The following is a 14492-nucleotide window of genomic DNA, read 5'->3' on the forward strand; positions in this document are numbered from 1 at the left end:
TTTATATTACACAAATGTATCCTGCAGTGGGGCAGAGCAAACCTAAACCCTTATTCATTGACAGATATAGCTTTACATCCGCTCCTTGTTGAATACAGATGTGCGTATGCCCGACTTCTGTGGACTTTAAAAAAAACGCACAATACGTTCATTTTGCGTGCATTAATGAATCAGGCCCATAATGTTTAAATATTTTAAAAAAATGAAAAAAAACCTCACTTACCTGTAGACTATACAGCAGATGTAATAATGTCTGCATCTTGAAAATTACCTGCAAACAAATAGGACAGTGAGAAAGTAAACAATTATGCTTGAGACAAGATTCTAAAATATTTGCGAAGGTTAGAGAGTCAAATAGTTAGGACTGTCCATTAGTCCAAGATAGGTTACAAAGTAATTATTAATCAATATTAACAATGTAGTGTCTGAGAGGTCTAATCAAACCAAATACAAAAGTTACATTTAATAAATAATGTGAAAGCATTTCTGGTGAAAGAATGACTTTGATACTAATGATTTTTATGATATTGGTACCAATGCAAAATAAAGGGATAATATACCACTTGTAACTGAATACTTTTTACTGGATATTGGATGATTAAGGGGTAGATTCAATTGGTTGCGATGTTCCTCATAACATTATTTCATTGTGTATTTGGTGGTAGTCTTTACATATATGTAAATGAGAGTTTTTCAGAATGCAACAGAGAGGGAAGAGAATTGGTAACACACAAACACATTCAATTTCACGAAGAGCTACAGCATTGATCCAGCGCTCAGATAGTGATTGATGGTGTCTAACCATAAGTATATTGTACAAACCAAATGGCATTAACAAATTGTTGCATTGACAGGAAATATGGGATAGGCATAGGGTGCAATAAAGAAAATTACAGTTTATTAAACATATTAAGAGACAAACAAGAAAGGTCCAAATTAAATGAATAAAGAAATCTTAATAGCAAGACGTATTTTAAAAGAAAAAAAAGTCTATTAAAATTATCTAGAGGGATACAGTCCATATAGATCCATATAGTTGAAGAAAATCCCTTGATGAACGGTATAAACAATGTCCACTTATAAAATGAAAGATCACCAGAAAAAAACATACAATAGTAAACAGTACTTGCTGTGGTATAGTGTGCACACTACTAGAAACTCCCATCGGCCACCTTGCAGTGAAGAATGGCAATTCTAGCGCCGGCTGTCACGTGACATGTGTCGTGATATCAGAATGGTTTTACCAACGCGTATCGGCATACGGAGTGACTTTATCAAAGGGTAGAATCTCCAAGTTTGAAACCTAATTATATTCATCAATGGAGTCACATGATTGATACTATTACGTGCTGTGTATGTTCCCCGTTGTAATTACGTCAGTGTTTCTTGGCAGAGATAAGGAGTCCAATTATTCACATTACATTGTTAACTACTCATAATCTTTTATATATAAATACCTGTATAGAAAGCACCCAATATATGATTATATAATAACCGATTTGATCAAAATAAATCTAAAAATAAAAAAATAGGATAAAAATAAAAATAATCGAGAAGGATGAAAATAAAAATAAAAACTAATATCCAAAGGGGCTAAGAATTGCAATATACTTAAATCTAAAGAACAGGAACAAGATAACTAAATTATACACGGCTGCTCTATATCCTGTCCACTAATAAATTCTCTGTTACCGTGGCGTGGCCCAGTAGTCATTTAGAGCAGACGTGCTTCTTTGGTGCTCCTCACACGAAGAGCAAAAAACACCACTAACTGGTGTCCTACTGCCACCCTAACTAACTGTAACAGCTACTAAACTTAAGGAGAGCACTGCTAGCTTGCCCAATAGTTTATGCTTACGAGTACGCCAATGTGAGGTCTTTGCCTCGTTACTGACGGAGGTGAAGTGCTGCAATCGGATCCCTCCACATACAACTGAACGGGAGGCGCTGTTGCGGGTCACTTACCTAGTGTCGGTCCTCTGCTGAGAGTCTCTCTGCTTAGCCGTGCTGGAGCGATCTCGGCCACATTTGACCTGAAGTCGTAGGCGCCATTGCAGTCTTTACTTACGGTAACTTGTCTGGCGAAGTGCCTGTTGAGAATAAAGCTGAGACTCGGCAGACAGCAGGGATCACCAATCTGACTGGTCCATTGGCGATTGCATCCACATCCAGGCTGCGGAGGTCTAAGCGTGAGTTGTCACTGCCGGGTCCCTCACAGACCTCTGGCTGTCTCTGCCTCTATATTTATTTGGTGAGCTCTAATACTGTGATGCCTGCACCTGTTAACATAGAGCTGTACCTTACTGATATCTAGTGCTCAATATACCAGCTTGTGTCTATTGAAATTGCATAGACCACTACATTGAGGCTCGAGGTCATATTTGCATTAGAAAGCAAAGTGCATTTAACATAATATATCCCGTCACTCTGCACTCCCAGAGTCGCTCTTGGACTCTTTCATTCCACTCTATGCTGAGCGCAATACTGATAATACTCATGGAGCAGGAAGCCAGCGTACAATCTAGTGAAGTGTCAGGACGCAAGGGAACCCATGGCGCATTAAGCTCTACAATATCCCCTTCATAGCTACGGAAGAGAGTAATCTAACTAACTGTTAACTGTCCTTAACTGTACTACCTGCTGGATTTTGGAGCGATTGACCGCCCACGAGGCCATACTAATCTAATGCCGCATAAGAATAAAAACAATTACCACTCCGAGTACAGCCTCTATTTTGACTCAAGCTAAAAGAAGAAATGCTTCGCAAATCGATGACTTCCTCACCGATGCATCAATATGACTCGGATAATGATGATGCTAGCTCTTCCAAGGAAACATCTATATCCACTAAATTGAGAGACATTATCAAGTCTACCATCCAGTCAGAGGTTTGCACCATTATACAAGAGGAAAACAAAAGAGGCGACTTAACTCTGCAGGGAAATAGCAGTCATTGGCACGAGAACAGCGGACTAGAGCAAAAAGTAGACGAGATCTGTCATTTCCATGAACTTGTGTCTACAGAATGCTCAGAATTCCACACGCACATGAAATCGTTCAAAGAACACCTGGAAGATATGGAGAACAGAAAGGGCTTTGCACCCGAAATATGCCTGAAATAATAGATAACTAACTTCTACCTAATTATCTGGAACAACTATTCCGACACTATCTTCCTGAGGCATCAGTGCTAAAAGTACAAACAGACTGAGCTCACAGAGCATTGCACCCTACACCTTCATTGAATCAGCCGCCCAGAGACGTCATCGTGCGATTTCACTACTATAAAACTAAGGAGCAATTTGCCATGGCCACCCGAGCTGCTACATTGCTTACTTTTGAAGGAGTGGATCTCCAAGTACATCAGGACCTAGCTCCTACAACACTACAAAAGAAGCGAGATCTAGCTCTAATTACCAAACTCTTGCGTGACCACAAAATCTGTTATCGATGGGACTTTCCGTTCCACCTCTTAATAGGACACGAGGACCAGTCCCACAAAATGAAGACGCTAGAACAAGGATCTGCCCTCCCACCAATGCTAGGAATAGCAACTTCCTCGATTCTGGCAGTAAACACGACAGAGACTACAAGACCAGCACCTCCGATGATCTCATGGATACAAGCTTAAGAAAATCAAACTAAAGGCCATAGAAGTGCTGACTACTACTTACGAGTACACGCAAATTACTTGAGATAGTTAGGAAGAGCTGATCAGGACTTTGTGCAGCATCAGGAAAAGTCTACATACCTGTTCAAATGTTTGATGTCAAGGACATCCCAGGAGACAAATACACTTTATTTGTTTATATTATACAATGTTAACAGTACTAGTTAATTGTTGCAAATCTCAGATGTTTGCTTAGCTGATTGATCTAGTCGATAGCAATGTGTACCAAGTATGGAGAAAAGTTCGGCCTCTTGGTCTGGGGAACGACCTATCCCCTGTAACTTGCAGTAATTTTTGGGGCTGCTCCCCGGGATCATGATGCAGATTTCTAGGTTACTCGTAGGATGTTGGCCTGGCCATCCTTAAGCCAAACACTCCCTGCGCTCGGCCAACGACCGCCGCCTATCCTCCACTCTTATCACCTCTTCAGACTCCAGAATCCAAGACTTTTCCCGTGCAGCCCGCCTTCTCTGGAACAACCTCCCTTGTTCCATCTGTCTCTCTCCTACTCTGTGCTCCTTCAAACGTGCACTCAAAACTCACCTCTTCCTCAAAGCCTACCAACCATCTACTTAACCCCCATCCCCTCTCTTTAGCTCGTCCTCCCTTCTCTCCTCTTGTGCCTGGTCTGTTTACCCTCCCTTAGGATGTAAGCTCGTATGAGCAGGACTCCCTCCCCTCCTGTCTCAATACCTGTTCTTCCGCTCCATCTTTACTGCATATGACTGGCCGGAGTTTCTGAAGTATTGGTACTTTTTGTTCATTGTTCTGTATGGTTTCACCCTGTATAGTCTACTGTTAGTACTGTGTGCGGCGCTGCGGATACCTTGTGGCGCCTAACAAATAAACGATAATAATAATAATAATAATAATAAACACTCCTTAATTGGCAATGTTGTTTATATTATGTTATAATTTTCAGTTTGTATTACATGTTAATTTAATTATTTGTCTGACTTGATTTTAATTTGAAGTATCCCATTGTTTCTCCCAAATATTACTCTCTCTCACAAGAATGTTATTCAAAAGGCACATACATTAACTTATCTGTTCATAATGCCGAAGATTCCCACCCGACAAGTGTCCCTTTTGCTACACAACCACTCCCCAGACTCCCCAAGTACACAGGATGTACTGGTTTAGATTTTCAGAAGACATACCTTGCCAGTCAAGCTGTCTTCTCCCATTTGGCTATACCCCTAAATCCCAACTAACCCTCTCTTTCCCCCTCTTAACCTCTCCGTCTTGGCCTGGCATCCATGCCTAGCCAAGTACATCATCATAATCGACCTTGGTCTGATTATCACTGGTATCAGCCATGACTTTTTCGGAACGAACCATTAATGTCGATGGTCTCAACACACCGCAGAAACATACAATATTGATTCAATATCTGAAACGACACTCAAGTTGTAATGCTTCAAGAAACGCACTTTAAACACACTCATCCAAACCTGCACTGTAAGCAATACCCCCAGGTATTCTACTCAACGTCTTCCCAAAAGGTCAAAAGGGACTGCTATCCTTCTCCGACATACTTTTCCGTTGACAGTTGAGTCAACATATGCGGACCCCCAAGGTTGTGCCTTCATCTAACGGGCTTCCTCTCACACGCACCTATCACCCTGGCCACAAATCCCAATACTTCCAAAAATATGTTTTTGACTCAATTTTTTGCCAAACTCTCACAACCTAAGGGTGGGAAGAGTAATAATAGGAGGCGACTTTAATACTTTATTAAATGCTCTGCTAGATTGCTCACAACCAGTGCTACGTGGCAGCCGCAGTGTTCGTGAGGGTTCTAAACTACAATCCTTGCTCACTAACGCTAATTTATACGACACATGAAGAGTACTATACTCTGACAGGACCTACATGCACTATTCGATGCCACATAGCACTTACTCCAGGCTAGATATGCTCTTTGTAGATGCTCAAACGACACAGAATCTGAAATTTTCTACTATTGCACCGGTTCCTTGGCCTGACCATTCAGCTATGACTTTGCAGATTGACATTCTGCCACGCCTCGCTACATATGGAGATTAAATGACCATTTGTTTCTAAAAAAGAAAATATCAGATTTAATTGAAGCAGCTAACCGGGATCAGACCCCTGCTCTGCTCTGGTGGTGTCTCGATGCAGAAAAGGCTTTTGGCAGGGTCTCCTGGCCCTTTATCAGAGCTACCCTTAAATGGGATTTGAAGGTCAATTTACATGTGGACTAGCTTCCTTATATTATAATCCATCGGCCACCGCTTTGGCTAATGGCACTGCGACATCCCCATTTCAAATTGCGAATGGCACACAACAAGGCTGCCCACTCTCCCAGCTGCTGTTTGCTCTAACGATGGAGCCATTAGCATCTCAAATTCGCAACAATCTGACTATCACAGGGACACAGACGAGTAGGACCGATTACAAGATCTCCATGTACGCAGACTACATTGTACTCACAATTACTAACCCCCTCACCTCCCTACCTGCCTTGCAGAGTGAACTTAGAAAATATGGTGCAGTATCTAACTTTAAACTCAACATAGACAAGTCCAAAATCCTCCCTCTTAATTTACCGACCCAGCTTCTGGACTCCCTGAAGCGCCAATCAAACTATAGATGGCAACCAGATAAACTGAAGTACCTGGGAATCTACCTGACCGGACATTATAGTCAACTATATGCTATTAATTATCCCGGCCTGCTGAACTCACTGAAACAAGACCTCGAGAAGTAGAATAGGTTATACATCTCTTGGCTGGGCCGTATAACAGTGGCTAAAATGAACTTAGTGCCACGGATTCTCTACTTGTTTCAGACACTTCCTATTCGAGTACCATCGCTAGCGCTTAAGACTCTTCAGAAACAAATTGGCAGATTTGTCTGGGCAGGCAAATGACCCCGAGTACAAGCCCATTCTCTTTATCGTCAAACTTCAGAGGGAGGACTGGGGCTTCCAAATATCTCTAAATATTACATAGCTACGCATCTGACCCAGCTAATCTTATTTCACTCCCCACTTGACACGAGGCTATGGGTCGACATAGAAGCTAATCTCATACAATTTCTTTTGCCCTACACCCTCCTTTGGATGTTGATCAAACATCGCCAACCACTCTCTATCCCTACTCCCACCCACTACTCGCTTCTCGCTCTAGATATGGGACTATAGCATCCGAGCATTCCACTTGATATCAAATACTGAAATTATGTTATCCCTATGGAATAACCCAATTTTCCCTCCTGGGCAACAATACTCTTTTTTTTCCCAGCATTGGTCCTGTCATGGGCCAAGGTTCCTGGCTGACCTAGCTCCTATGCATATTATCCACAAATTTGCAGACCTTCAACGGCGATATGAAATTCCTCATAATCGCTTCTATCAATATCTTCAACTAATAATGCATCTGTATAATACAATACCTGCGCTTAAAGCCTTTTACTAACTCACACATTTAGAAACATTTTGTATAAGCAAGTCATTTCCTACTGGATTAATCTCGACATTTTACAGCTTGCTGGTGGCGCATCGTCCACCTGTTAAAGATCGCTATGAACTAAAACGGGAGGAGGACCTTGGTGTGGAGCTAGAACTGGATGAATGGTCCAAGATCAGGACACGAGTCGCTAAGAGCTCTAATTGTGTACAGACCAAAGAGAATACATATAAACTATTATATAGATGGTATTTGGTCCACACCCGTTTAAAGGCCATATACCCTGATTCGAGTCTATGCTGGCGATGATCCTGTGGTCAAGAGGGCTCGTTCTGTCACATTTGGTGGTCATGCCCCAAGATGGTTAGATTCTGGCAAAAGGTCCACAACCTAATTCAGAGTCACCTCACTACAAATTCCCCCCTGTCCTTCCTATTCTATTCTCTTTTGCATAGACCTGTACCCGACATTGATAAATGTACAACAGCAATGGTGAGCCATATACTTAATGCTGCCAAATGCCCGGTAGCAGCGAACTGGAAACAACTTGAACCCCCTACATTGCCTGAAGTCATCAATAGAATATGTCAGACCTACCGTTGCAAACATATTATGAGCATAATTAACGATCGACCTACCAAATTTCTAAGTATTTGGCAACCTTGGCTTGCCACTTTCGGAGTGAATCAATCAAGAATCTTTTAAAATAAAAACAGACGTTTTTGATCTAGCTACAAATCGCATACTGAATATCTAACAGCCACCAGGATGCCAGGTCGGGTTTCCCTCCTATTTCCTCTTGCCCCTTACTAACCCCTACTTATACCTAACCTTTTCATTCTAAGCCTCCCTCTCTTACCTTTCCTCCCTTGACCCCTTCTTGTATTTCTCTTTCTCTCCATTCCTAATTCGCAGTTTTACGAAATAACAAGGTTCTTAATAATTGTTTATACCAACTGTTTGATTTGTAACCTAACCGGTATGCTGTTAAAATTTTAAAAAAGTTCAAATAAAATATATGTTTAAAACAAAATTAATTCTCTGTTATCTACCATACTGGATTTCTGTTTATCAACAACTCATTAATGGAGCTAGAGTACTTGTGATCTGATTGTGCTGAATATCATCTCTTTATTAAACTTAAGTTGTGTATGCTGTAGTCCAAAACAGGAAGCTGATCAGACATAATGTGTTCTGTATAAACAGTACTACCATGCTTGTAACGATTATGCATTAGTATAGCATACGTAGACTTACTGACTTAAAAATGAATGGAGTGGAGTTTGGGCATAGGTGGTTAATCCAGGTGTATTAGAGGATGTGAGCAGTCAGTGAGTGTCAGCAACAAAGGGTACGATGCCCCAGCTTAAAGTACTAGGTATTATCAAGTCTCGTAAGGCTTGGTACTTACCTAGCCCAAACCTGTTTTGCTTCCAAGTTCAGTAGGGGTTGGACTTATTCCAGGATGGTACAACTGTAAGCTATAGCAATACATATATATATATATATATATATATATATATATATATATATATATATATATATATATATATATATATATATATATATATATAAATACCCATCTATTTTTCTGGTGAACTTTCATTTTACAAGTGGGTTTTTTTTTTTTTTTAACTATAGGGGTCTATATGGACTGTATCCCCTCTAGATAATTTTAAGAGACTTTGTCTTTTAAGATACTTTTTGCTATTAAGATTTCTTTATTAATTTAATTTGGAACTTTGTTGTTTGTCTCTTAGTATGTTTAATAAATTGTTATTTTCTTTATTGCACCCTATGCCTATCCCATATTTCCTGGATCAATACTGCAGTTTTTAGTGAAGTTGAATGTGTTTGTGTGTTTCTAATCCTCTTCCCTCTCTGTTGTATTCTGAAAAACTCTCATTTACATATATGTAAAGACTACCACCATACACACATTGAAATAGTGTTCTGAGGAACATCGCGGCCAATTGAATCTACCCCTTAATCCAATATCCAGTAAAAAGTATTCAGTTAATGGTATATTATCCCTTTATTTTGGATTGGAAACATCCTATGTCTATCCCATATTTCTTGTCAATGCAACAATTTGTTATTGTCATTTGGTTTGTACAATATACTTCTGGTCAGATACCATTAATCACTATTTGACCGCTGGATCAATACTACTTTTTTTGTTATATTCATTTAGGGCTGGATACCCTACAGATCGACAGCTGCTCTGACCCTTAGCCTGGTTTTAAATTCCTGTGCGCACAAAAAAAAATTCTGTTTTCACCAAGAGCTGCCATACCTAGGTAACAGTAATGATGAGCACAGACAGGTAATTGTGTAATGCATGACCCAGTCCAAAACTTACTGCCCACCGTCTGCGTCTGACACTCTCTTAATTACATAGACAGAATTACAGAAAGTGGCAATTGAACAGACACGAAATAAACACCTTAGAGAAGAGGCAATTATCCAATGGCCATACATACACACACACACACACACACACACACACATGCATACATACACACGTTATATGAAATGCTTGGGACTCGTGAAGATCTAAAATCTGTGGGGGGGGGGGAAACTCTACTCAAAAATCTCCAACCATCATTCAAGGGTGAATTAATCTGAAGTAGTAACAGCTGTTTTTAATATAAACGAGTTGCATGCTATGTACACTCTATTGAATTAGCATTGTATAATGTAAAGAAATGGCTGCAAAAATGTTTCCAGGGAACAAAAAAAGTTGCACTGGTCACTGGTGTAAGACCAGCGACTGGGTCTCAACTCCAGGAGCCATCCGATGCAGATGAAGGAGAGGGGGGAAGTGATGCCTGTTCCACTGCTCCTGTGTATAGATGTGCCAGCAGCAACGCGGACTGCTTCAAAATAAAAAATGCTAATAAAATAACCAACACATTTTTACTTCTGCCATAAGCAGCTCTAGAAAAAGCACCCTACCCCCGGGCACTTTGAAAAAAAACTAAGTGCACCTTCTCCAAGGAGTCCTCTATAACCTCAAAGTTAAGCAGTGTACCCCAGGAAAGCAGAGAAAATGGTACAATTACACCACTGCATGTACTGATAATTAATAATAAAGGGTCTATAAATTTTCTAAGTGGCAGGCAGCCCTACATGGACATTGGGTAATTGCCTGCTGCTTGTGGCTAGTTTTGCGAGCTTCCCGATACCATGCCACTGTCTTAACAGAAACTATGTGTGTGTGTCAAGGTGATTAGTTAAGTATTACATAAAGCACCTAGCATTTCAGGTTTTGTGGTCCTTTAATTGGTTTGACAATTTATTACCTCAGACTCGTCATTTATGGAAGGGTTGTTGGTTTCCAACACTGTCACTTCAGGCTGTGGAATAAAAACAAGAAAAAAATGAAATATAACTCTGTTGCAATTGGACAATATAAACATCCTTAAACATTTTCCTAGAATATGCCATCAGTATAGATATGGAATCTGTTACTACTTTTCCTGGAGCTTGAGGTCTAAAAGAATATAACCTCTAAGGGGGAATTCAATTCCCCCCGAATTTCCGCGGCCTTAAAACTATTACCGTTTTGCAGCAAAAAGCCGGCGTTGAAACTACCATAATAATGGTAATAATGCACAGGCCGCGTTACTTTTACCTGTAACGCGGCCAATTGAATTCCCCCCTAAATGTTTTTTTCCATGACCATATACATAGTTATTTGTACAGAGTACTGTCAAAACAGTGGCCAAATATATGACTATTGCACACTAGACTTTTCAGTGTCAATTTAAAAATGTATGTACAATTACAAAGCTAGTTTCAACGGATTAAGTTAGGTGAAAAAAGGGTATTTTTGTACACACAGAAAAAATCCCTTTCTGCAGGTGCACACAGATGGAGATTGCTGTTTTACCCCAGGGGGCATGGTACAAAAACAAACAAGAGAAGACTCCTACTTGTCCCTATAGTCCCTTTGTATCTTCATTCAGTTAGCCCAGCAAGTAGTCAAGATAAATAGCAGGATATAAAAATGACATGCATTCCCATGAAGGGTGTGTATGCACGGACAACAAAGTGGCCATTCTACAAACTTGGTCTGCCGACACCCCATGACATACCACCAAAGAAAGAGAGACTTCCTTATTTGAATGTGCTGTTAATCCAGCGGAAACCAGTACCTGCACTACATACTTCTTATATGAATCAAGCGATGTAACTCACAAGCCCTGGATAGACAGATCTACAGATCATGCACCACATCCAAGGAGTAAAGCACTGTGTTCTTGGATTTGTTAGGCTTAGGGCACAAGGATGGTACCCATTAGTCCCAAATAAAAACAGACCCTTATGGAATAAAAAAACCCAAACAGAAATATGAAGAAATGCATAAGGATAGCTTCATTCCTCACACCAGGTCAAGTAAGATATCCAAATCCCATGATAAGACACAGGAAAGAGTTTCTGTGCCTGCAGCATGGTCTTAATAGCTAGGTCAACAAGAACCATGCTGTCAATGCCAGCTATAACAAAGAAAAAAAAAGGCCCTGAGCTGTCTGTTGACAGCGCAAGGAAGTCCACCTCCCAGTTGTCCAGCCCTAGAATGTAAGTTGCCGATGTCTCTGGAACAGTGTGTTTTGACCACTGCATGATGCTTCCCTAATGGCCTCAGGGCTGTGAGTATCCCATTGATAGCTCTGATAAGCCACCACTATGCATTGTTTGTCTGGACCTTGACTGCTTTGTGCTTTAGGACTAAAGAAGATGGCACCAAGTTCCAGAATAGTGATTAGTAAAATGGACTCCCAAATATAAGCTGGTGAAGAAAAACTATTTGCCATTCCAAGAAACTAGCATCCATAGTATCAAACTGAAAATTGTGTGCATACCATCAGATGGATATCCATCCACCACTTCAAAAGTTTAAATGTCATATGGGATAGCTGGATTCAAGTCTTAAGATGACCTGCTCCACTAGTGAAGAAGTCCATTTTGAATAGAGTGGATGTAAAAATCATATGTAAAACTTGCTTATTGTCAAAATAATGATCCTCGCCACCCTAATACACTATTGGGTGCTAGAGTAGTGTGGTCAAAAGTGTAGAATATTAGCTCTCGTTGAGAACTGTCCTGAGACAGGAAAGGAGGGCAAGAAAAACCACGGAAGTCAAAGAGATAACCAGTTGTGTAGTTCCAAGACTTGGCAAGTAAGCTGGAGATGAACCACTAGCTCCCTGGATCAGGTCTTCAGTCATGACAGAGCTGGAGACAAGTCAAAATAGAACTCCCTGGAAAGTCTCTGGGAACCTGGTAGATAAAAAAGCGATATGGAGAGCTCAAAAAAGGATATCCAACATACCAGATTGATGATGGTATATATTCAGGGTTTCGAACACAGCATGCTATCAGGAGTTGTCAAAGGGCAGGAGATGTGCCATAACCACATCTGAGCTCCAAGGCTCAGCTGTAAGTGAGGAAGACATACATTTATCACCAACATTGACGTGTTCTCAAGTCCACAAGGACTGTCTTTTAGGCTGCACTACAAGTGAGAAGGTATCCTGGGAGCGTAAGGAGCTAGTGGAAAATAACTTGTTTTGGTTTATTCTGGGGGAAGGTAGGTGAACAGAAAGGAAGGCACTCTTCCCACCTGTAGCATCCTTGATTATCTTCTCCAGTCCTGGCTTGTAGAGGACCTTGTCTGGAAAAGGAATCAATGACAAACCTATTTTTTTTTTTATTTAATGTATTATGCATTGACAAAGATAGAAGCCAGAAGATTCTGCATACCACCAATGATTTTGATGAGGGTCTAGCCACCCAAGAGGCCACAAAAATTGGTGATGAACCAGTGCAAAATGGTCTATTTACAAAATAATAGAAAAGTGGAGTGCGGATTGTAGGTACTTAAGTCTTTAAACAAGTTACAGAATAAATTTGCTAGAAACTTATAAAACGTAATTGTTTTAATAAACAAACACATAAAAAAGTGAATCAGTTAGAAGGTGTTGAGGAATACCCTCTGCCTCGTTCCAAGGGACAGCTGAGGTAAGTGTAAAATTAAGAAAAAATAGCCCAAGAGCCCTGTGCCCACTTCTTATTCAGGGCATGGGAAAAGTACTGCAATTGATACAGGGCTGGTTATAAGGAGCAGATGTCCCTGCTTTCACCAGAACTCTGCCTGTTAAGGGGTAAAATATAACCCACTACCGTTAAAGGAGAAAGTTTGCTATGGAATCTGAAATATGCACTTGGTTTATTGGAGATTAGTATGTTAGTATCCAAATGATATGTAAAAACTCTAAGCTCTAAAAACTTTTTATAACCCTAGAGCCAAGTGTTTTTGTATGGTTACAACAGAAAAGAAATGAAACTATAGACACTTTTAGCTCTTAGGAAGAATAACATACACAAACAGAAAAAGAACACATTTTCTAAAATCCATTATACAATTATAAATTGGCAAAAAAAACCAACAAATAGCACTATTTTTCCATGTAACTTGGTTAAAAGTGAGGAAGTAAAGGATATGCTTACCTCACTACACACAAGGTCTTGAATGTGGGTTTCTGAACTTGTGGAAGTGGTACGCCGGTCCTTGACCCTCTGTTTAAAGCTGCCAGCTGAAAAACAAGATGCAGCAAATTGAGATGTCTGTGGTTCTGCTTCTAAATTAGAGTGGCATCAATTTTGCTTCCAGTGTGTCACTGTCTATGTCTAACGGCTAATACAATATGCGACGAGAGTGTAGTTCTCCTAGTTCCAACATGCCCTAACAGTAACGCTTGTAGTGCTAAAAGCTCCACCATGCCCTACTACTTATTAGTGGCCTGGGGAATTAAGTCCCATGCTGACCGGCCTAAGGCTAGTTTGGTACTATGCCAGGGTACCCCATGCAGTGGGTTTTTCCCTGCTATAATGCCACCTGGCCCTCCAGGCTAGTTTCGTGTTTTGTGATTTGGGGGGGGGGGGGGGGGGGCGCCGCGATTTTGGGGGGGGGGGCATGTGCCGCGATTTTTTTTTTGGGGGGGGGGGGGGGCGCGTTGGTGCCCTCATTCTCGCGCGCGCGGGGGGGGTCATGAGTGTGGAAGAGCCATGGGGTGCTGGGAAAGGGGGTGAGATAGCCATGGGGTGCTGGGAAAGGGGGTGAGACAGCCATGGGGTGCTGGGAAAGGGGGTGAGAAAGGGGGTGAGAGCCAGGGGGCGCTGGGAAAGGGGGTGAGATAGCCAGGGGGCGCTGGGAAAGGGGGTGAGACAGCCATGGGGTGCTGGGAAAGGGGGTGAGAAAGGGGGTGAGAGCCAGGGGGCGCTGGGAAAGGGGGTGAGAAAGGGGGTGAGATAGCCAGGGGGCGCTGGGAAAGGGGGTGAGATAGCCAGGGGGCGCTGGGAAAGGGGGTGAGATAGCCAGG

At 41.3% G+C, this 14492-nt stretch overlaps 1 protein-coding gene across 1 annotated transcript in view; it reads right to left on the reverse strand.

Moving 5' to 3' along the window:
* ARHGEF18 (Rho/Rac guanine nucleotide exchange factor 18) overlaps positions 1–14492 on the reverse strand; it is a 261370-nt gene that overhangs the window by 14027 nt on the left and 232851 nt on the right. The window contains exons 25-27 of the mRNA XM_075204679.1: positions 13621–13706; positions 10410–10463; positions 224–271 (exon numbers count right to left, since the gene is read on the reverse strand). Coding sequence (XP_075060780.1) covers positions 224–271; positions 10410–10463; positions 13621–13706 — 188 coding nt within the window. The remainder of the gene's footprint in view (positions 1–223; positions 272–10409; positions 10464–13620; positions 13707–14492) is intronic.

The sequence above is a fragment of the Mixophyes fleayi genome, chromosome 1, assembly GCF_038048845.1.
Source record: "Mixophyes fleayi isolate aMixFle1 chromosome 1, aMixFle1.hap1, whole genome shotgun sequence".
Classification (NCBI taxonomy): Eukaryota; Metazoa; Chordata; class Amphibia; order Anura; family Limnodynastidae; genus Mixophyes; species Mixophyes fleayi.